This window comes from Falco punctatus, assembly GCF_963210335.1.
Source record: "Falco punctatus genome assembly, chromosome: 3".
NCBI classification, from domain to species: Eukaryota; Metazoa; Chordata; class Aves; order Falconiformes; family Falconidae; genus Falco; species Falco punctatus.
In genome coordinates, this window is record NC_137582.1 from 102,595,739 (window position 1) to 102,620,066 (window position 24,328).

Here is a 24,328-nt window from a genome sequence, read left to right on the forward strand (position 1 = left end):
ACTGGCTCCCCAAACTGAGCCTGAGCAGCCCACAGCCCTTTGCGTTACAGCATGTCGTGCTGCAGTCCACTTCCTCATCATTCTCCTCCTCCTCCTCCTCTCCGCGTTGCCCAAGCTTCTCACAGGACCCACGCTCGGTTCCACGTTGGGAAGTGCCGCAACCCCTTTGGGTCCGGCCACCTGGAGGTGGGCACTGGCTGCCTTTCAGAGCTGGGATAGAGGCTTCTAACACTGGGCGACTCTTTGAAGCCTTCCCACGTACTTCAGCAAAGCCTTCCACGTGCTCCCACTGCAGTGCTGAGCAGCCCGCGCTGGTCAGAGGGGCCGCCGGCCGGCTCCTGCGCCGGGGGGCTGCTCTTTGCCCAACGCTTCCAGGGCACTGGTAGGACCAATCCGGCTTGTGCCCTTCAGTGGCAGCGGGGGCTGTGGGTGCTGTGCTGCTGTCCGTCGGGGGCAGCCGGCATGCCTGCGCGCTGACACAGACAACAAAGGTGAAGTGTACAAAACGGAGCCCCACTACGTTGTGTACTTAACATTTTTTCCACTGTTTTGGTCTTGTATAAAATATGTTTCCTGGTTCACAATATGTTTCCATGTGATCTCATTAACTCGTGCTCTAGGGCAGTTGGAAGTTACTGGTGAAATGTGATTTTAAGTTATTTTACCAATCAGATACACTGACCGTGCTTCCTTCCACTGAAAATACCTCCCGTTTTATGTATATGAAAGCGCTGGGCAAGTGAGCACGGACGTCAACAGGATCACAGCCTACGCAACAGAAACTGTTATTTTAAATCTTTCCAAAAAAATTTGTTAAGAATTTGTCACAACAGAGCTGGATTTTTTTCCTGTTATGTTACACATCTGTTCTATTTCAAACACAAGGGCTGGAGGGGTGGGTTCCAAAAAACAACTTGGGCTCCAAAATCTAGTCGGTCATAATGATTTTGAGATAACCAGATTTGATTACCTCCTCTGTCTCTTCCTGAATATGCGGTACAGTTTTCATCAAAAGCCAGCGTGCCTTGGAAAATCACTGACGCCTTTCCCTCCCTCTCTGGCATTCCCATCTCTTTGGGGGCAGGAGGGAGCCAGATCGGGCATACCCTCAGCCAGGTGCCGTCGCCCTTCCCAGGGTTTTGTGGCGGGCATCAGCCTGAGAGGGAAACCACTTTTTTCTGTTGTTTTAAAAATTGATGATGTTTTTCATTCGGTGTAATTAAAGCTCTACTCACTTTAGGCTTTCCGAGTCCCAGAGCAAGGGAATAACGAGTCCATAATAAGGTATAATACATAATAACTCCCGCCCTAACAGAAACACTTTCTGTTCTTTCTGTGCCTCGTGCTTCCCTCGGGTGCTCGCAAGGGCTGTGAGCCCAGTGGCTCAGCCAGGTCCTCGGGCTGCGGGCTCTGGGAGCAGGACCCCCGGGGCTGCGGGCTCTGGGAGCAGGACCCCCGGGGCTGCGGGCTCTGGGAGCAGGCTGGGGCTGGCACCCCCCGGGCTGCGGGCGCGTGGCTGTGTGTGGGGCTTGGTGCACGGGTGCTGAGGCTGCGAGGCAGGGTGGGTGGGCAGAGCCAGGGCTGAAGCCACATGGGGTCACCCAGCTGTGCCGGGGGGTTGCCCATGGTGCTTTGGCTGCAGCCCAGGGCCTCACGCCAAACCTTTGGATACAGGAAACGAGACGGGGCAGAGATTGTCTGAGGATGCTTCAGAACGAGCCCTGAGGTAGCGATGGGGACCGTGCCTTTTCCAGACCAATAGTTCAGTATTTGTGCATTGTGCTATCTCATGCAAATGTGAGAAGCTTCTGCCTGTAGTCCTTTTATAGTTAACGTGGCAAATAGTTTCAAAAGCAGGCAGCGATGGCATGAGCGGGTGATGCTGTGCTTTCCCAAGCCCTCGCTGTCCCAGTCGCGTTCCTTGCTGCTCTGCAGTGCTGTGCAATGCAGAATCTCTCACAGGCAAAAATGCCAAAGCCGAAGTGGACGTACATGGCTGGGCTTCTGCCCTTGGGTACTGGGGCACTGTTAGTAGCTGTTTCCAAAGCTAAAATCCCATTTTTATTTTTTACCTGCTCATTAGCATGTCCCAAATCATCCTATATTACAACCAAAAGTATAGGCACTCATGGAAGTGCTGGGTTTCTGAGTATATTACACACTTTTTAGGACTTCCTCTTTAGCCTCTGTATTTGACCAAACACAGCCTGAAATTTCCTAGAGACAGTTCCGTACTCGTTGAAGAGCAATGTGTTGTACTTCTTTCAGGCATCATCAGTTTAATCCAGGAAGTATGTTGGCCTGTAACACTTGAGTTTTCATTAAATGTAGTGTTTTGTAGGGGAGGGGGAAGAGAAATGGTGGGGTTTCTTGGTTGGACGTATGGCATGTATGAGGTCTACCACACCAAAAAGGAGCTTCCAGAAATAGACACCCAGCTCCAGGTGGCTTATAAAAGCCCCCTACTGTATCTTCTTGTACAGTTTATTTTTTTAACCGTTGAAAGCCACATTTTCTTTAGCTGGAGTCTCTTTTTCAACCTCAAAAATATACCTGTATGTCCTTGACCTCACAGGCACAGGGTCATGCCGTTTTGCAGAGGGAGGCTGCGGTGAGGGCTGGGTACCAGTCTGCCCACTGCCAGAGCACGTTTGGCTTTTATCTGCATCACTGGGCTTGTTTAGTTTTTGTGGATTTTTTGGATTCCACTTTTGTGACTGTGACAGTATTAAACCCAAGCATGCAAAAATTGTCCACTGAGGCCCCAAACTATATGATTTCCTTAAACATCATGATTTTAAAATGTCGCATGTGTTTTTCCTTCTTTCTTTTGATTTGTGGACCTTTGTTGCCCTTTTAAAATTTTTTAAATTTTTTTTTTTTACATAGATGTTTTGTTCCAGATCATGAGATAGGGGACCGCCTTACTTGGGAGAAGCTGAGTTTCTCGATAAACTGGGACTTTCTGAAGATGGGAAAGGGCACCAGCTATCTTAAGAAGAGATAGTCCCCCGTGCAGCAGCACCGGATTTGCTGACCTGCACATTCATGGCCAACTTGCGTGTTTATGGCAAGCCAGAGGAAGTCCCTCAGACAAAGCAAAGGCAGGGCTGTCTGGGCAAGACCCAGTGAAGTGGGGACTGGTGGCTGTGTGTCGGTGACCATCTCCTGGGGCTCATTAGTATTAATTGAGGGGCAGGGAGAGCAGGCAGGGCAGAGCCCACAATGCCTCTGTTCTTTTTCTCTCTCTTGCCATATTCATGGGGATGGGGGTATTTAGATGCTTTAACAAGTCGGGTTTGCCCCCGCGTAGCAAGTGATTAATTGGTTGCATTAATTGATTAATTGATTGCATTAGGTTGCTGCACCATAGGGCTGAAGACTGCTTGGAAGCCTGTCTGAATGAACTGATTTTTTGTTGGTTGGTTTGCTTGTTTGATGTAATCCTCCCCACGCTTTCTCCTGCCTGTTTTTCAGTTCATTCAAACACCCCTGTGAGCATCTTATTAATGGCCTTCCTTCACCAGCTTGTTTTAGCACCATGTGATTCTAAATTCAGAACGAGCAGAAATGCGCTGCCAACCACTTGTTATCTCCATTCCCCCAGCAATAGTTTCTTGTTCTTTCTCTAAGCCAACAGATGCAAAACTTCCCATGCAAATCGATCTCTGAATGTGAGATTGTAGGACAGTAGTATTGTCTGGGCATATGACGACAGGCTCATTCTCAGACTGCAGCATGAGGAAATCCAGTGCCACATGCACTCCACGGAGGAGCTACTTGCTCCGCATGCCAGCAAAGCCCAGCCAAGTCTGGGGTGGGACGCAGCATCTATTTTAACAGCTCGCAGCCGGATTGCTCAATTGTCAGACAGGAAATTAAAAAAAAAAAAAGAAAAAAGAGAGAAAAAATCTACCCACGTTAACTCATAGGTGAAATATAAAGCGGGTATGTTTTTCTGACCACAGTCAAGTTGGTGAACATATAGGCATCACCATTGTTTTCTCACTTTTCCAGAAAACACCCAAAGGTCTTTAACAGGCATCCGCTTCAATGTGAGACATGGGTAATAAATAATAAATTGTAACCATATTTGCATTTGGTGCACAGTTGGAGCAGGGGCAAGCTGGCAGCCTGGCAAAAGTTTCAGCAGCCCTGTGGTTTCTCTAGTTTATGTTTTTGTTTCTGAAGGAACACTCCCTGTTAGAGAAAATGGGTCGAGTGCAGGGCACTGAGCCTCAGCCATGCTCCTGCCGAGTCCCTTGCTTTGCTCTGGGTGCTGAGCCGCGCTTGCCAGCCGGCTTTCCCAGGGTGGCAGAGCCGCTGGCTGGGTCGTGCCCCCCGCCACGGACTAGCCCCCGCATGGGGCTGGTGAGCCTTCTGACGCCTGTCGCACAGCAGCCTAGGTAAGGCCAAAGATGCTCGCATGCCTCTTTTTTCAAGTGGCCTTAGGCATCTAGTAGCTTAGAAAATGTAATGGTAATTTAATTCCCGATTGCATAGCAGCCATGTGAAAATGGGGCTTAAACACCTTTGCAAAGGTCAGTAGAAGTTTTTGGCTTTGTTTCCTCGCTGTCTTTATTCCAGTGTGCTGCTTAGTATCTTTCCTTTTTGCTTTCTGTAACTTGATAAATCTCTCTGCTAAAGGCAGAAGTCAGCCAGACTGGATAATCTGTTTTTGATTTAATCATACTCTGTATCTGGTGGATGCAAAATAAATCACTATTCATCTGTATTGTAATCTGATTTATGTAGGACCCAGTTGCATTGAGCAAGTTTTCTGCAGCCCAGCACCAGGTTTTGCGAAGCCACCTCACCGCAGCGTCCCTCTGCGTGGCGTTTTGGGGGCGACAGTTAGATTTATTGCAGCGTGGAAAGGCATGGGACAGGTTTTCAGCTGGTGGAAAGTTGGATCCGAGGGGAATGCGGCAGCACATGCTGGCCAGGCATCCTGCGCCAAGACCTTCCCTTTCTCCTCTTGACCCCGTGGAGGGGCTCTGCTCCCCTCCCCGTGGCGCTGCCTGGGTGAGGTGCTTTGGGCCTTTTCAAGTTGATAAGGCATGTTTGCAGCTACCAGATTTTATTTTACCACTACACCATTTGCTTGGTGACTTTTTCCTTTAACCATGTTTAGCCACAGGAAATTAAATGCACGATGAAGATAACCTAACATAGGAAATAGCTCTGACAGCCCCAGCCCATGACACTGTTAAAGGCATCACTCGGCTTCCTTTATCAGGAAAACTGCCATTAATTGTCAATTTATAATCGGGCAGGTGGTATTTTGGAATTTCAACAATAGATTGCAGGCTAGCAGCAAACTATATTTTTGTTTTCGGGCTTTCTTTGAGAACATGAATTGTACAACTTAATTATATTGACATTTTCAGGTGCTGATTTGAAGGGGGGGGTTGTGGGTTTTTTTCTTTGTTTTTTTAAAGAGATGTAATTAGTTTTGGAGCTATTACTTACTTCCACGCATCTTAAAACAAATCCTTCTTCACCTGAGGGCTACCTGCTGCCAGTCAGAGTTGTCCTTTTTAATTAAGTGTTAAAAATTTCTAATCTGATGGATGTTGTGTCCTCAGAAAAAAAGAAGATCCAGCAAGTGAGAATTTACTTGAAACTAGAAACATCTGTTTAAAAATGTGTGCTGATCATCACCAGGAGAGACACAGCTGTTTTGCTCTTCTGTCTGTCATTTATCATTAGTCAAATGTGGCTTATCCAGAATTTTGGGTTTTTTCCCAGACATTTTCAAATTAAAGTTTGTGTACCTAGTGTGGTAGTCAGAGTAGTGGCTATATACAGTGGTTGAGAGCCTGTAATTTTTTGCCATCACCTTGCGCTTTGTACGAGCGTCTAGCAGTGGAAGAGTTTCTCCTCACCCCCGGGATGGGCCCTGGCCGCTCTGGGGGAGCAGCGTGCGCAGGAGCTGGGAAAGTGCAGCATCCTTGGAGCTCCTGTGCTTGGGGGGGGGGCAGCCAGGTTCAGGATTTGTGCCTGGCAGGGTCTTGCCTCAGCAGAGGGTGCCCCACGGGCCGCTGCTGGGCCCAGATGTTCGTGGAGCCCTCACAAAGGAGCATCTTTCTGTTGGTCAGGCTTCCGTCTGGGCTGAGCTGGGAACTGTGTGGATACTTTCTCCCACTCTGTTATTTGTGAGGATGCTCCCTGTCCTGAGGGCTGGAGAGCAGAACGGCTGGAGGTTTGGATCAAGCTGGGCTCGGGTATCAGGAGTGCCCACGCAGGGCGGGTGGTCCTGTCCGCACCGAGGGCAAGGACTTGGTGGCTTCAGTTGAGCCCTGTAATGCACGTAGTGCGTGTCTGTAGGCGTTCAAATCACGCAGCTCAAACTTAAAAGCAGCAAAGAAAGATAGTGTAGAGAAACACAGCACCATCTGAAGTCCCACCGGTGTATGTGCACTGATGCACTAGCAGATGCATGTTAGATATGCTGGTGATAATGGGCTGGATAAGCACTAAAAAAAAAAAAATAAGGGAAAAGCAAAATAAAAACCAGTGGAAGTGATTAAAGTCTCTGTCCTGCAGTGGGCGGCAGCAGGGACGCTTTGGGGGATGTGAGGGCTGCGAGCACAAGGGTCACTGGGGTGGCAAATGGAGTGCTCAGTCTGCAGCTGGATGTGTGCTTGCAATGCGTGGCCAGCGCGGAAGCTCCTCTGCATCTTTTCCCCTTGCTGGCTCATGTGGGCTGTGATGTAGCAGGGGCACGGGGGTCCCCCAGGGCCAGCCCCCACCAGGCTCATCAGCCTTCCAGCTCCCTCACCGCTGCTGCGGCCGGAGGAGCCCTCTCGCTGTGGCAGGTAGCCCTGCTCCGTAGGAGGGGGACTGGGATTTGCTGCTCGCTGGGCATCTTCTCCGGGATGGTGGAGAGAGGATGAAGTTTGGTGTAGGGAGGCAGGGTAGCATGTGGGGTTGTGCTGCGTAGTTCTTTGTCAAGGCTCCTGAAGGGCACCTGGTGCGGAGAATTCGCCAAAGGGAAGAATATATGCTGGACATGAAATCAGTGTTTTCATTGTGAAGCTTTTTGCTTCAATTTCAAGATCAATAAATTTGTCTCAGGCCAGCTGTTTCTATGGTGCTTGTTTGCCTCTTTTTTTTATTTTTTTTTCAACCCAAAGCATCGACTTGGCGTTCCTCACAGCCGAGCTCTCCTGACTATTTCCTAGACTGGTTTTACACTGGAATTGGGTTTCTAAGAGTGACACTTTCCCCACCATTGCATGCTGTCAACCCTGCTTGCTTTTGCAGTGGTAATGAGTCCATAATATTTCAGTTAATTGAAGACTCAATACGGGGCCAGAAGAGTGAGCTGGGTTTCCTTTGGGCTTGTGCGTCACCATTGGTAGGACTTGTGAGTTCTGACCTCAGAGCTTGCTCCCTTGTGTGCATGGACCAGAACGAGATTGGCTTCACTTTGAGACCCTCTGATGTGTTTTCTGTTGGGAAGGAAGCTGGAAATGGCTTTTTTTCTTCTTTCCACCCCCTGCAAACTGAGCAGATTTGTTGAAATCCATTAGATTCATTAAATGTAGAACCCCTCCAGAGCTGGTTTGGCATTCACTTTCACAGCAGTGAAAGCAGTAGGTTCCTCTGCATCTTCCTGCCTACCTTTTTTTTCTCTTTGGTTCAAGAATCAGTATATTAAGATCTTTGTAAGCTGTGTCTTAACATTTTTCCATTTTGGTTACAAATTGGGTAGCATCTGGGCCACCAGCTATTCTTGACCCGTAAATCTTCATAAAATAACCATTGCCTTCTAAATTACTTATGTTGTGGCATTACCCATATTGATGAAATTTTAAATGTAAGATGGTGAAGGATGAACTGCGAAGCACGGTCTCTAAAGTAATAGTGCTGGATGCTTGTGGTTTGTGATAGTGTACTTGATGTTAATTTTTAATATGTTTTCCTTTCCATTATAGCCCATCCCTGCCTGCCCTTGATTGGCAGCTGCCATCTCACTCAGGACCTTATGAACTGCGTATTGAAGTGCAGCCGAAATCCCACCACCGAGCTCATTATGAGACAGAAGGCAGTCGAGGGGCTGTGAAGGCATCTGCGGGGGGCCACCCTATCGTGCAGGTACCAAAACTTGTAACGAGCAGCACAGGTTGTTTGTCTTGGTGCGCTGCTGTGCGCACCTTTTCTTCTCCAAAACTGAGAAGCGATGGGAGGTTTTTCCTGTCCTCAAAGATTCCTGCGCCTTAAAGCGTGTGTTTTAAATGGGGTGGACCAAGCCTTTGTTAAAAGCAAGGCGAGAGCATCTACTCGCTTTCGGCAGCATGAGTACAGTGCAGGCGGGGTGCTGCTCCGTCAGTGCGCAGCTCCACAAGCGTTCAGCTGGCAGGCGGTGACTGGGGACCTATCCGTGCAGCTGGATTCCAGGCATGCACTGTATGCTGAGATCAGCTGGGGATGTGCCTCAGTACATTTAGTCCTGAACTTGCGGTTGGGTCTCATCAGAGCTGTGAACACATGTTGGAGGGCAGAGCTGTAGCAGTAGTGTGGAACTATGTTGCTGGTCTGGATGTTGCAGCGAGTGCTGAGCTTTTGAATTTCTTCTGTTTAGTCCCTTAAACGCTTCCAGCCACCCTGGAAAGCCTCTGAGGTCTGAATCTAGTTTCATGAGTTCTACCAAACTCTTCAGTTACTGCATATAAAGCATTTAATTTAATAACACTGTAAACTGACCCTTAATTCATTTATATGACTAGTCTCATTCATTTTTAAAGGACTCTTCTCAGGGGTAGGAAGAACAAGATTTCATTGTTTAACACACACACAAAGAGAAAAATAGCGGGAGAGAGCCAGCTGTGCCTGTCCCTCCCTAGCTGCTCCTTTCTCCCCCAGAAGTTAAATGTCCAGTGCCTTTTGGCAGGGCTGTGACTCGCTGTGCAGCAGGGCCCGCGTTGGACCCTGGCCGGTGGCCACGGACCCCCGGCTGTCAGGGGGGCAGGGGCTGCCGCCGTGCTGGCACTGCCTGGCTTTATGCTGCAGCTCTTCCTGCAGGAGCAGCGGCTTGGCGAGGGAGCGGGTGCGGGAGGCGATGAGCAGGGAGGCGATGTGCAGACCGCGTGTGTAGGGCTCAGGGGCACGTGTGTTTATTTGGTGTAAAACCCTGTTAGCAAACAGCGTTTTGAAGGAGTGATGTGAGTCAGAGATGATGCCGGGCAGGGACTGCGCCTGAAGAATGTGTGCGCTGCTGCTGCTGCTGCTGCTGCTGCTGCTGCTGCTGTGGCAGCTGGGAAAGGAAAGTGAAGGGAGTTGTCAGCAGCAAACACAGTTTGCTCTTTAGCTCTGCCAAAACTCATCAGTGACATAGGATTATGAAGTGATCTGCTGAAAGACGAAAGGTTTTAGCAGAACATTTGTAAGTGATATTAAAGAGGAGTTTGTGGCAGACACGCTTGATGACAATTAATACCTACGCTCTTTGTGGCTTTGATGCAAGGAAATGTAAATGGGGAGGCATCAATTCGCAGCGGCCAGCCTGGTGTTTAAAGTTTCCTACGTGCTTTTTGAAAAGACTGAATGTGATGCCAACATTTAATTGGACTAAATGTGTCCAGACATTTCCCCTCTCATCCCCTGTCCTGGTCTGTTGGGAGGGAGCGTGCTGCTTCCAAACACAAACAAGTGTCAGAAGAGAGGAGAGGAAACTGCGGAAGGGCATGGAGGGAGAGGGGAGGAAGCAGCCAGTCCTAGCCCTGTCAGATGGCTCTACCGGTTTAATAAGGATTAATGCATTTTTCAGTCCTTTCATTACAACCTGAACACTCTTTTCTCCAAAAAGAACAGAAACATAAAAAGGGCCAGAAGAGGCTTCTCCACACTGCATTGCCATCCCGGCTTGAGTTATCTGTTTGAGGAAATACTTAAAGGCTTCTGGCTTAGACCAGAGTTGGGTGGACGGATGAACGGTACTTCCAAAAAGAAAGAACTTATAAATACTTTTTATAAGAGAAGTAGTAAGCGCTTACAAACAAAGAAGGACTTTAAAAACAAAAATGCAAGGAGGAGGAGGAAATCTAGGGAGTAACTTCTGATAAACTGGTGACTGACAAAAGCTGCAGTCTGCATCTCTGCATCGATGTGTGTCCAGATGTTGCAGGTGTTTGGGCTGGGTTAGATTCAGTTCACTCTGTTACACAGAAGGGAGCTCAGGCTTCAGAGTTCACACTTGGGTGTAAGCTCAACCAGTATCTTGAGTGTGTTCAGCTGAGAGAGTTCAGATCAAGCTTTTCCCTCTGATATTTCCTGCTGTTTTCAGTGATGCTGACTCAGAGAAGCCCCTCATAAAACTGCTCTGACCTCTCGCACTGCCCTTGTGTGTTACTCTTTTGCCCTCTGTGGGCAGTCAGAGCTTTCTTATGTCACTGCTTTGGGGGAGTCTGCTTAAATTCTGCTTTTGTTAAAGCTCTCCACCTTTACCTTGGGCAAAAGGAGAATGTGGAAGAGGTCTCTTCCTCCCTTCTCTGTTTCAAACACCCTCTCACTCACATCCTGCTTTCCAAACCAGGAGATTTTCTCACGCTGATACCTCCACGTATCTGTGCAGCATGCTAAGGCAGAGGAGGAGTAAATCCAGAAAGCATCCACTGCTCAGGGCACAGTTCCCCAGGGCACAGTTCCCCAGCAAAACTGCGGGGGGGTTGCTTTCCCTGCAGCCAGAGTGTGTTTAACTTTTTTTTCCAAGCAACATTAGCTTCCTTGGTGCTGCTCCATCTCTTCTTGTAGGAGGTGGAACATCAAAGGTTTCAGAGGCGAGCGTGCTGGATGAGGTGGCACAGGAGGACAGGAGTGTGGTGTGTCCCACCTTGTGGGTGTGACATGAAGCCCAGTGTTAGGAGAAAAATTGGGAGACCCCTTTTTTCCTTGGTTCTGGTGGCTCCCCCAGGCTGGTAACTTTTCTCTGGAGCTGGAGAGGGTCCCATGTGGGAGCTTTGCACTGGGGCTGGGCAGCGTGCTGAACACCCGCCAGTGCCTGCGATGACTCTTTTCTCCCAGACTGAGCCGGGGAAGGGCTGAGCATGGCGGGCTGCCAGGGGTTCATGCCGACCCCCCGAGGGGCGAGCCTGGCAGGTGCTGGCAGCTGCCTGCGGCACCAGAGCCTTGCCCCAACCCGGTGCTGGAAGGCACCGCTCGCTCCTTATCATCTCACTGTCATCTGCCCAGAGCTTGCTCATGGAGGCTCCTGCCGGCTGTCCCGGGCATCTTTCATCCACCAGGATTTCCTATGGATTTCCTTCTGTGGGGTGGCTGCCCTGTCCCTTCTGCGCTTTGGAACGATACAGTTTTGGGCGCTTCAAGTTGTCTGTGAAGGCTAATGAGCCCGATAATGCAATATTCCCCTCTCTCACATTGCGCCGTTGCCTGTTTGGGTGTTGGGCTGCCGTGGCAGCCCCAAGCTATTGCCGTTCTCGATTGCTAAACATTTTGAGAGTGGGCTGAGCCGGCACACCTACCAGCTGAAAGTGCTGCAGCAGACTGGCAAGCCAGCGGTGCCAGGGAGCGATGCTGGTGAGCTCATGGCTGGCACCGGCTCATACCCCTTAGCCGGGGGATGTATTTTGCCGGTTGTCGTTGCCTTCGGTGAGTGCAGGCTGGGTCCTTCCCTCCCTGAGTCAGAGCAGGGCTGCTGCCCCAGCTGGTATCAGGCGCGACGAGGCTGCTGGCTGTGCCAGGTGAGGGTGAAACTGGGGACCACTTTGGGGAGCAAAATCATGGTTGGTAGCATCCTGCTGGCACCTGTGCACTTGCAGGAGCTCACGACTCAGGTGAGGTTTTCTCTAAATGAAGCAAGATGAAGTCAGTGGTGGCTTCAGGAACCCCACAGGGTTAGATAGCTACAGCCATATTTTAAGTGAGGTGAATTTAATTCAAGGGGTTTACATCCAGAATACCTTAAAAACGTCCTCTGGACCTATCTCCCATTCCTCATTCAGAGCGTGGTGGTGAGGAGTTGCTCAGGATGGGGTTTACATTCCAGCCAGTGATGGCTCTGTGTCAGCTGCAGGTAAGTAATCTGGCAGATAAAAGTTTGGGCTCCCTGGGGAGGGATGGCACCAGATTATAAATGTATGGTCTATAGATATTCTAATTAATAACTCATCTTTGGAATAAGTCAAACACGTTGGCTGCCTGAGATGGAATTTTTACAAGCAGGGTGCGGTGTATCTGTGAGATAAAATCCAAGTACTCAAGAATGTTTAATTAAAGGGTATGATGGACTCCCATGGAAGACTGGACTAAATGGTGAAAGAAAATATTCAAATGCACAGAACAGTCTAGTAAGCACTTTCAAGAGTCATGATGATTATTCAGTTTTTTGACACAAAATATGCCAGGAATTTTCTTCAAGATCATGCTTGATGTGAGGTAGATAAATTGGTTAGAAAAAGGGAAGAAAAGGAGTTGTAGGGGTTTTCCTTTTTTATCTAGGGGACTAAGCAGAATTTTTTTCCCTCTTGGAAAAAATAAGTTAACATCGATGAGACAGTGAGTGCTGCCTTGCCTTCCCCTGTACCGCCTTGCCACGAGGCGGTGGAGGCTGTGCACGGCTGGTGCGCTCCAATGCAGAACTTGATCTGAGCCTGTGAGCAGATGCATAGTCTGAACCCCCTCATTTTACAGGCAAAGCATAATAATTTGGCTGCTGATTTGCATTGTCAAAATGTTGTCTGTGCCAGGAGACTTGCTCACAGGAGCTGGCTGTGTTGTTCCTCAACAAGATCTCCAGTAGGCACTTTGGGTCTGATTTTCAAGGGCCTTGAGGCATACGTTGGGATTTTTAAATCCCCTTATGACTAACAAGTGTTGAAGCCTCCCCTAAAGCAATTGCTGCCTCAGTGGTTTTGTACCTTTCCGCATCAAGATAATGAGGCAGCAGCATGCCCCTGGGCTGTTTGTGCACCCCGGTAACACACTCCATGCGTTACTGTTTGCTTGCCATGGGTCAGCTGATTTTGTTGCTTTTGGATAACGAGCTCAAGTAGCCCGGGTCCAGGTGGTGGCCACCGCAGGTATCTGTCAGAGCCCTTTCATCTGCCAGACCCAGGAGCCATGAATACCTTTTGCGAACCCCTCAGGGGATAGAAAGCCTTGCTGATCAGACCATGGTACATGGAGGGGGGCAGCAGTCAGTCCAGCGAGCTGCAGATGCCGTCAGCTGGGGGCTGGGTGTGTGTCCCCCCGGTCCCACGTGGCACCTCTCGTGCACCCGGCTTCGGAAATGTCACTGGGCTTGTGCAGTTACACAGCAGGCAGGATGGGAAGGAGAGAGAAATGCAGAGCTAAAGGCAAAGACTGGAAAGAAGTTGTTCACCACTGATGCCAGGGAGGAGATAACGGGATAAGGAAGCCGAGAGAAAGGCTCTTCCAGACAGAGTGGGGCGAGCCCTTCACAGCACTGCTCTGGTGCTGCACAGCAAGAGTGAGCCCCTGGTTAATTTAATGAAGTACAGGGTATGAGACTAATCATATCCTTGCAGTGAATGTGTAAGTGCTTTTCTTGGTAGGGGTACCACAGTGCTGCCACCATTGTTGGGGGCGTCAAGGGAGTTGGGAAGAAAACAGTCCCTGGTGGGTCCAGCTCATGGCCATCTGACCGGGAGGAGTGGATGTGGAAAAAATCTTGTTAGTGGCTTTCCCCTTCCCCCTCTGGGTCTATCGCCAGAGAAGAGGGCATATTCTCGTGAGTAAGCAGTGATTCAGCTCATCATGCCACCATAGACTTCCTCTCTGTGCTGCTCTTGACTTCTTTGTGGAAGACAGCATCACCCCTTTATCCAGATGGAAATACAATCCTTTCTTACGGTGAGGATATAAAGACATTGGCAAGCACCTGTTAGCCAGGTTGCAATTAATAGCACAAAGCCATGCAACCATACAACAAACCAGACAGGGAGCCTATGTTTTATAGCCTTGTTTTAGACAGCCGGTACTTCTTAAGAATAAATCTAACCTGAATGGCTTTCTCACTTCTTGCATCTGTATAGTTAAAGCTAACCTCAAACTGGCAGACAGATAATCAAAAGTGAAAAGTAGAATGATTTGGCAGATGTTTTAAGGCTGCTATTGCTTCTCTAAATCCAACAAATGGAAGAAAGCCCACTGAAAGCTTTCTATCATGGTTTTTCATCATTAGAGGATCGTGTTTTGGGAAGGGGGGAGTTTCTCTCTTTTGTGTTTCACATGAAGCCGGTCCTGCAGGGTAGGTGCAGCCATAGGGTGGCTTATGGCCCCCTGGGAAGGGCAGAGCCCAGGAGGGCGCTGCGCTGGGAAGTGTGCTGCTGTCAGCTGGTAAAGGTTTCACAACCCTGAAAATGCAATTTCAGCTCTGATTTCTGAGCGGTCCTGGGGACAGGCCTCTGCTGTTCGGTGCAACAGCCCCTTCCAAAGGCAAAGCAAATTTTCCCACACCCAGCGCTGGGGGGACGATCTCTGCTCTCCTTCAAACTGATCCCTTGCCCACGCTCAGCCTGACCGACGTGATGCACATCCCGGCTGTTGGCATGCCAAGGTGTTCAAGCTTTCCAGCCTGAAGGATTTAGCCCCCCATCCCGGCTTTGCCAGCGGTTTGGGCTCACTGGCTGCTGGCAAAGCATAAGTTAGTGGTGGCCTTGTGGGAGGAGGGGATGGAAAGTGGTCCCGCTCCTCCGCCGTCTCTGTCTCTGCTCCCTCGGGAAAGGGGGTGATGGTATCAGCTCCTGGTTTTCCTCTTCCTTGGCATCTCTCGGTTTCCTTTCTGCCTCATACTTTGTGACAAGGGAGTCGGTGGCATTGCTCTCGCTGTGTGGGGTGTCTTCTAGCCGTCCTCTGGTGGTGGCTGATAAGGCAAAGAGCTTCTAGGTTAGACCTAGGAAGGAAGGAGATGAGTCATCCTTATCTCTAGCACTGCTCGCAGAGCCATCCTTTCTGCCTCCCTGGGCAGGCTGGTTTTGGTGGTCAGCAGCACACGCACCCGGCGTGGCGGCAAGCAGCATGATGGAAGGCTCTGCAAGACCAAGGCAGAACATGAATGCAGTAGCCTTTCTTCTCTTACTCCTCATTTACTTTGTCCTTGGGTCTCACACTGCATCCTTTCACTTGGTGAATTTTTTGCAGTGTGGACAGGGTTTTTCCTGCACATTGTCTGAAAGGGCGATTGATTGTTGTTTTAGAAGCATACCTCAAAAACGTGTATCACTACTTTCTGGGGACGAATCAGGACTCATCCGTGACTGTTTGAGTGCTGTGCTGCTTTTTGTCCTGTGCATCCCTTATGGCACCTACTTAATATCGCATCACTCCTGCTAAAAGTTGCAGATGCCCTGTCTCTTGCTCTGTATGAGTTTTATTTCTAGAAGCTGGCATTCCCCTCTCCCGCCAGTGGTCAGGTCCCAGGCAACATAAGAAAAATCCTCCTTGCCTTGGTTTTTCTACATACCCAAATAAAGTGTGAGTGTGTCTGTACGCCTGGGGAGTATCCGTCAGTGGGTGGTGCTCAATGAAGATGGAAAGAAAGAAATTAATATAATAGGCAGGTGAAATAAATAGGTGATTTCTTTGCAGCGGTGTGCTAGGAAGATACCTGCATGAGCTGCAGCAGCCAGGCAAAGAGGCGTTTGTGGTACTGCTGGTGAGGCTGCTGCAAATGTGCTTACGGAGCTAAATGTTCCCAGTTCCTTCCTTTACACACGCTGTCAAGATCTGCTAGAGCTCAGGAGCCCGTCGAGTGATCTGTTCACTCTTACATTTCTTCTTTAAAAAAAGAAAGAAACGGTTCAGCTTGATACAAGAAGAGAAAAGCAACAGCCAGTGAGATTCTGGAGAGGTTTGGCACATTTGAAAGTTTTTTAAATGGTCATAATGTAAAACCAAAAATTGCCAATTGCTTAATGCATGTTCTAATAGGTCTGTGTCTTTTGGGAATGTTATTCGAATGCCTGAGCTGTTTGTGTTAAAAAACGGCCACTGCATCTGCATGGTGATTGCTTTCTCACAAGGCCAGTTGATTTTTCCCCAGTAATCTGTGGTGGAAGCACCTTCCACTGAAGATGCTTGCAGCAAGGGGAACACCTAGAAGCGATGAGAGTCTCAGAGTCCGCAGGCCAGAGTCCTGCAGACCTCTCTGAGCTTCACCAGCTCTTCTTCTGCCCTCCCTGTACCAAGAGGGAGCTGCAGATGCTTCTGGTTAGCCAAAAGAGGCTACCGGTAGTGCTACAAATGGGTACCTGCTTTTCTAAGGGAAGTTACAACATGGGTAGATCTTTTGTGTGCCCCAAATTACCAGACCTCAGTTACAAAAAAAAAACAACCAAACCCAACAAACAACCAAAAAAACCCCAAACCCAACCAATTCAAAGCAGTACTGGGATATTCCTGGGGTCAATCGGCTTAGCCTGCTTAATTCAAGCACATGCTTAGGAGTTTGCTGACTCTTAATCAGTTTAGCTGTTTTTAAGAAAATAAGACTGTGGATGGGTAAGATCTTGAGGACTGGGTTTAAAACAGTTTTACAGGGAGGTTCAGATGATACGTGAGGCTGTGGTCTAGGCGTGAACCACGGTTGTTACTTGACTTAGTTTTGGTGGCAGTTGAGAAGACCTACACCAAAGTTACCAATCAGCAAATCTGCTCCAGACTTGTCAGATTATTGCACGTTGACATGCGCCCAAAAGCTGAAATGAAACACGGTTAAAATTAAAATGCAGCCTTACCAAAAGCCAGATGCTTCATTACGAGCTGAGCTAACCTACCTGCCAAATACTGCTAACCTGCATGAGGCAGGTGATTAATTTTTTACAAGTCTGCTTTCGTAACTAGACATCTGTCCTCTATTCCTAAAACTAATATCTCAGGGCAAACGATATTTTTTTTCTTCTGGGTACTCCAAATTACATAAAACTTATATATCATGAAAATTATATTGTGTGCATTCAGTATGAAGGTATAAGGGGGGGGGGCAGTTCGTATTTCAGATTGCTTTCACACCAACGTAACTCCATTGGAATAATTTCTGGTTTTATACTTTCTTATTTTTATATGTAAGAAGAGTAAAAAAATCACATCCATAATGTACCTTGTAACCTGGAATGTCAGTATATGTGGTTATAATATAGATTTTCCATTTTAATCAGTCATTGTTCCAAATAACAGGCTGAATCAGTGGAAAATGTGGTGTCAAATTACTCAGTTGCTCTCTCAAAGTACGTTGCAGCTTTCATTATGAGCAGGGGTTTATACTTTCTTTCCTTGTGAGGAATAGCTCGAGATATTCTCTGATACGTGCCATGAAAGGGAGATGATCCATTACAGCATCTGCTATATACATACACATAAGCAAACTACGTTGCTTGCTGTTGGTGCAGCAAAGTCAAATAAACTTTCTCCTCCCTCCACATGTTTAAGAAATAATTTAGCAAGAGTTGCATATTTTCACCGAAACAGTTGAAACATGCTAGTGATCAATTTACTTGCACATGGTAAAAATAATACAGGTTGCAGACAGATTTGTAACACAGTTTTTAAACACCTGTTTTTAATGTTTCAGTACCCAATAAAGCGGAGGAACTCCTGCTCTTGGTTTGCATGCAGACATTCTGTGCGCTGGGGTTTAGAAGCCTGCTGCCCGGGTTCCAGATGCAGCCCTGGTGGAGCAGTCAGCATCCCCTGCGGGCACCGCCTGGGTACGGTGTCGAGAGCTCCTCGGCCCTTCGGTTACAGACACCAAAGTGCCCCTCAGTGAGTTTTGCTCTTTGACATGATGCTACAGCCAGACAGGCGTCCTGGCAAAAACCCATCGTCCTCACCAGAAAGCGAGCTCCCCCCTTGCCGCTTGCAGGGAACGCCCCTTGTGTGAAAATACTGCTGGGCCAGTCCTGTGGAGAGTAAGGGAAAGGATGTGAAAGAGATTGAGCAAAGTGATCCATTAACAGAGCACTTAAGTGATCCTTACATTTTCATAAAGTGGGATTAATTGTTGAACATGTGCTTTAAGTTTTCTACCAAGTAAGGGTACATGGATCAACTGGCAATTAATCATGTAACTTGCTGTTGCTTGGGTTACTCAGTGGCAAAATCTGGGCTAAGACATCTCTCCCCGCCGTGCACGGGCGTTATGAGAGGTTGTGTCACACGCGGGCGTGTGGGCTGCCAGCTGCCCGAGAGAGCACGAGAAAGGGAAGCAAGCGGCAGAATCTGCGCTCTGTTCCTGCAGAGCTCTTTGCTGCCTTTCAGGAGATCCATTAAGCTTTCCCTCTTAAAAATCAGATGCACTTCGGGTATCGGTTGTAGTGGGTCGTATGCCACTGCTTCCTTCTGATGGTTTTCTGGTGAATGCTGTTAACGGGATCCTCCTTTGCCCCTGTCTGTGCCTTTGGTCCCTTTGATTTTGGGATCCCTTGGGATGATGGCATCTTCTTTTTGCTCCGCCACCATTACTCCTGCCCACATCTAACAGGCATGAAGCCCCCACGTTTCTGAAGCTTTTACTGGATGTCTCAAGAGCAAGTCGGGCGTAATGATGCTAGAGCCAAGCTTCCCATCGCTGTCCAAAATCTGCCCATTACTTTCCTCTGTCTTTAGGCAGACCATACCTTTCTTCACGCCATTTAAGTCTGTAAGTTAGCCTGGTTGCTGAAGTGTGCTATATTTAGCTGATTCCTGTCCCTGTGCCTGTATCAAAATAGCAGTATCAGCGTATCATACGTGCCCTGCTCAGGACATGGATGCACCCATTCTGCTGTACCTAATAAGCCACACGTTGCTGTCCCCTGGGCTCTCTGCCTGTGGCAGGGCAGTGGCTAGCATTCGGGATGCCCACAGCATGCTGCGGTGGTGCAAACAGAAATAGCCAGAAGGGAGTGGGTCGAAAGGGAGATCACGTCTGGGTTCTGGAGAGCTGCTGGGAGCTGAGCCGTGCTTGCAGCCTGGGTATGGTTCAGGCACATGGGGCTTAGTCCCGAGTTTTCGCCCCCCTGCTAGCATCTTCACCTGAGCACTGCAGGGAGAGAGACCTGAGCCTGACCGAGGTGGTTGCGACATGTCGGGATTAAGAAACTGGAGCAGGGGTGCTTGCGGGGGCCAGGACTGCCAGCGCCGTGGGTCTGCTGCGTGTGCGCACTGTGATGCAGCGCTTTGGTTGTGAGCACGTGGTGCAGGAGGGATGCGAGTGCCTGTCTCCAATGAGCCCGACTGTTGCCAAAGCCAGGACCGCGCTGGATGCAGCCAGGGGGCGAGGGTACGGGTGCTGCGTGGTGGGGGGGCTGAGGTCCCACGGCCACCCCCTGTCCTGCGGATCCTGGCCTGGCGTGTTGTTGTTATGATTGCTATGGAAATAATTTCAATGTGTTTTGTAGTTCTGAGATGCTGTGTCTTGCATTGTTTGGCTGGAAAGCTGCTTGACTGGTTTTAGAGGGTGGCTGTACGTGCGCAAACACTAGCTGATTTTTTTTGTGGTGGAAAGTAGGAGATTCACAGCATGGTTTTAATTAGAATCGCTCATTTAGTCTTTCACTGCAGTGTGTTCTTTAGTTGAAAGATAATTTAATTTTCTTTGTTTTGGAAGATTTCCGTGCTTGTCTGTGTGAAATGTCTTTATTTACTGTGCCTCATTGTGCTTTGTGCATAGCTTTGACTGTGAGGAGAGTCAAACCCGAACACTTCCCTGGGCTGTATTATTTTTCACCTGCTGTGGCTTTTAATACAGTCTCACTGCTATACATGTACGGAGTGCCTGCGTTCCAGGAGAAAAAACACCGGAGAAAATTGGCAAAGCCTGCAGGGTTAGATTTAGCCGTTAAACACTCATTGACTTGAAGAGGAATAGCACGCCTAAGAGTTGTGAAATGCCAAAGAAGTGTAACTGGTATGGGGCGGGTTGGCTTTTTGTTTCTGAGAAGTCTGCAGAAGCAAACAAAGGCAAAATGAAAAAAAAAATGCTGTTGCTCTTTGCAGAACTCTCTATCAGGATCCTGTAACACCCCCTGTGCTACGGGGAGTATTTGGTGTGGCTGAAACACAGTGCAGCACAGAGCTACTGTGTTCATACGTGTAACAAAATTTAGGTAATGTTTGTCATCTTAGAGTAGAAAAAAAAAGGTACATAAGGTATGTACGTCTTTCCCCATATATGCAGGAATTCACAAAATGGCTTGGAATGTGCAGCTTTTTTTAGAAAAAAGTTATAGACAGCCTTTATTCATCAGTAATCCATAATAATCCTGCAATAATTTTCCCAGTGACTTTCAAATTAATTTTCAACCACTTCTCTTGCTGTGGTGTTATTTTCTTTATGTGGGCCTTATGTCTCGGTGCTTATATTCTGCAGTAATGTAATATTCCTCAATATAGACTCAAATATTGTTACCGAACATAGGTTGTAGAGTGTTATGGACTACGGAATGGCTTACAGTTACAGAATATTACACAAACTCCACCCACAGCTGCAAACATCAGCTTCCAGGGACAAACAAATCTAGACCACAACTTGCAGGCACATGTGCTAGCAGCGTCGAGGTACACAAGTAATCTCAAGCACATGTCCTGAACACATCAAAGCCCCATTTTCTAATCCCTCCCGGTTGTGAGGAAAACCTTAAAATATGCGAACTGCCGTGGCCCTGCTGCTGGCTGCAGGCGCCCTTGCTGGGGTGGCGGCGGACTGGGGCGGTTGTGCAAGGAGCAAGGCGGCACGGTGGCGGTGCTGGCGCAGGCTGTGGCTCTGCGGGATGCTGGCGTTGGTGAAGGTGCTGACGCTCTCAGCCCAGGTAGATGGTGCATGGGTAGTTACTGTAGTCACAGGGCAGCATTAACTGAGAAGCCTGGCCCGAATAGCAGATGCTTTTAGGAAAACCATCTGATGAGTAAAAGCATTATTCTGTTCCTCCAGTCTTGACTAAAGTGAATAAAATAAAGAAAAATATGATGAAATTTGCCCTTTAGCCTCTCGTATCTCCAGTTGTTGGCAAATGCACTTTTCCCTCTTTGTAGCAGAAAAATATGTAATACATGTTCGAATTTAATATAAAAATGAACGTTAGCAGCAATAGTGCTCGGGGCTGTATTTTTGTTGTGATTGCAACACGCACCCCGGTTTTGACGCAACAGCAAGGCCACTGAAAATGCACATGGTGCTGCTGCAAGATTGCCCGTGTGCTGCAGAGCTGAGGTTGGGCCGGGGGGGTTGCTGCAGTCTTTGCACGTGAATGAGTTGCTCCTTGCTGCACTGCTGTGCTGGGGGAAGGGAGGGACATCAGCTGCGTCTCAGGCATGAGCAGGGAGGCTGGAGGTCTCCATCTTCCAGCTGCAACCACCTGCTGCCCGCCCTGCGTTGTCGGGTGCGAGGTACCTGAAGTCAAGGTGGAGAAGCTGAAGCACTGAAGCTCAGCAGTGCTGGAGCTGAGCCTGCCCTTCCCCGCTGGGCGAGCAAAGGGCTGCAGAGCAGCCATCTGAGCGGGTGGTCCCGTAGCCCTGCGGTGGAAGCCGTAGGTGACCGCCCAAAGTGCGTGCTGGTCGTGGGACACCCCGCGCTGGAGCGTGGCCTGGGCTGGCACAGGGGCACGTCTGCGTTTGGGCTGCTTTGGCTAACCGTAGGTGGCTGCAGGTGAGCTCATTGCCTCAGTTTCTCTCTGTAATCAGGGGAAGGCTTGCTGGTGTAGGGTTCAGGGAGCTATTAATTTTGCTCTGATGTGAACTTCTGAAGCAGCCCAGGCAGGTCACACCTTCAGAGTGCATGCCTTGCTGTGCTGGCTGCGAAGGCAGTCAAAGTGACTAGACCCTGTTGTTGTCCAGCCTGTGCATGTTAAAGTTAGGTGGCGTGAATCACCTCGCTTTTCCCTGTTTCTTTTTGACTTGATGTGTTGTGTGTAATTACGTGTAGCCAGGCCCAGAAGGCTTTAAGATCCTACCGGTTCGCCAGGACCGAGGTTTACTTCTTAGGTTAGACACCCTGGCGGGGCGTGAGTGTGGCAGGAGGAGCAGTGCCTGCTAAAGCTCTGCTGTGCCTACTGCCGGCTGGCAGCTTGACATGTGCCAGAGCCTTTGTGTCTGAGGTCAGCAGGTCGATAGAGCTGCTGTCTTGGTTTGTGTGTGAAAACACAGGGCCTGGCCACCAGCACTCACCGTACCTCCCTTCAAAGGAGAAGGTGCTGCCCTCAGCATCCTCCTTGCATCCTGCTGCGGCAACTGCAGCAAGGTGTCGTCCGTTTGCAGCAGCGGATTAAGCTGCTCCGTAAAGCTCTTACTGGCAAGTTCTGCCATTAACATTTGCAACATTTTATTTGGCTGTCTTGCTAGCTTTAAGCAGGGCTGTGGTATTAGCTTGTCAGTATTTGGATGAAATTCTAGTGCAACAGCTGTTGCTAAATAATGTTACTCAACATGACAATGTTTAGAATGATCAATTGAAAATAGTCTGTATATGTTGAGAAAGTTTATCTAAGAGACTTTTGTGCTTCTTTTATTTACTTGTGGTTGGAGATCACAGGCCTTTCAGTTCACTTTAGTCCCTGTGGCCTGCTGGGCAGAGCTGCTGCGTTATGTGTGTTGGTCAGAGCCTGCTCTGTTGCATCCTTTCATTTTTTATTTTGGTAAAAAAAGTGACGTCAACCAGTGGCATCACCATTGCCCTCAAACAATTTACAGTGTGGAATCCAATCTCGCTGGATTTTTCACAGTTTAGTCAGACTGCCTTGGAGGTCAAAACCTTGAAGCTGAGCTATAAGATATACCTGACCTATTTTTATGGCTGCAGTAAGATGTTTCCGTGGCAGGCACGCTCTCAGATAAAACTGCAGCGTAATTGGAGCTGTAGGACCAGGTGGATCAAAGGTGGCTTGTGGAAGGAGAGTAGGACCAGAAGTGTATAGTGACCTGGCAAAATGCACTGCCCTTCTCTGCTCCCAGGCAGGAGTCACAAACAGCCTCTTTATGAGTCTTGTGCATGTGGCAACAACACTTTTTTGGAGTTGGGATGCAGAACCTGTCTTGAGGGATATACACATGCAGACAGCGCTCTTCTGACTCCAAAGAGTGAGGGGGTTGCATTAAGCTGCTTTACTCCCCAAGGAACACGGGTGTAAATCATGTGAGGATTGGAACCAGAGCGCTGCATTTTCCATCGTGAAGAAAGAGTTACCCGGCCACATGGCACAGTTACTGGCTTTTATTTTATAAGAAGGCTGAAGCCCAAATTGATTAAACATAGAGCAGGCTGGAAATATGTAAAAACTTGTTATGAAATTTTCTCTGCTCTAATCAAGTCATGTATCCGTGATGAAGCAAAAGCTATCTGGCAGAGCTGGAGATGGGAACTCGATCAGCCTATGCCCCACTCACTGCTCCTTCAGCTGTGAAGCCATCCTTGCTCTGCACTTTTATAAAATGTCTTGAAATGCTCTCCTTCTTCAATTAGTTTCTGCATTAAAAAAAACAACCAAAAAGCAGACAGAGTTACCAGGAAATTTGGAAGCCATCGGTATTCATGTGACTTGCAGAAGCAGTGAGGAGGTTTATTTCAGCCCTCCCGCCAGCCTCCCTCCCCGCTCCCTCCGTTCCCCAAAGGCAGAAGGCAGGCAGGGTTTGACTCATGGGCTGCCTATTATAACAAGGCCCACTTGGGACGTTGGGCTCTGTAGCGTGCTAGTGCACTATGTGCTTTGTCTGCCTCTATCACTGAGTTTTCAGTTCCTGCTCTGTGCTGTGGCCTTTGACTCCGATGGCTAATTAAATAGCAAGACGTCTTACATAAGAATTTTTTTTTTTTGTCTTTTTAAAGGAGTTCTTGGCAAATCCAAGAAATTAAGAATTGGAAGTATATTTATAGTAATTTTTGTGGCAACAGAACAGTAAGTCCAATTTTCATGTTATGAGTATGGCTCAGTATTTATAGCTCTCCAAATATTTACAGAGATAAAGCCTTTAAACATAGCCCCAGCTTTCTGTCTTCAGTAGCAGTTGAAATAAATGTCGTTTGGATAGGAGTTAAAATTTCAGGGGAAAGCAACCATTTCTGGTCTAATACCGCCTCACTGGTGTTGCTGAACCCCAGAGGTGTTCTGCCTGGACTGTGTTGCCCCCGTCCCGTGCAAGCCCGCGCAGATCTCGGTGTGCAGGAGCGGCCCGCCAGGAGCCTTGGCCTGGAGCAGACAGCCCCGGTGGAGCTGGGCACCCCGCTGCTCTCGGCTCTGCAGGGGCGGCGTTCCAAGTGCCGCAGATCGTGCCACACTGGCGGGCCACCGAGTGACAGCACGGCGCTTGGGCCTGGGGGTGCCTGACGTCTGGGGGAGCCACCGGTGGGCATGGGCAGCAGGGCTGGGGCGGCATC

The 24,328-nt window shown here is 48.8% G+C and overlaps 1 protein-coding gene and 1 long non-coding RNA gene across 11 annotated transcripts in view; one reads left to right on the plus strand and one right to left on the minus strand.

Moving 5' to 3' along the window:
• LOC308060971 overlaps positions 1–24,328 on the minus strand; it is a 244,485-nt gene that overhangs the window by 52,835 nt on the left and 167,322 nt on the right. The gene's annotated exons all lie outside the window — the stretch shown is intronic.
• NFATC1 (nuclear factor of activated T cells 1) overlaps positions 1–24,328 on the plus strand; it is a 111,607-nt gene that overhangs the window by 11,016 nt on the left and 76,263 nt on the right. For all 10 annotated transcript variants that reach the window (XM_080380334.1, XM_080380340.1, XM_080380336.1 and 7 more), the window contains exon 3: positions 7,944–8,103. In XM_080380334.1, coding sequence (XP_080236460.1) covers positions 7,944–8,103 — 160 coding nt within the window. The remainder of the gene's footprint in view (positions 1–7,943; positions 8,104–24,328) is intronic.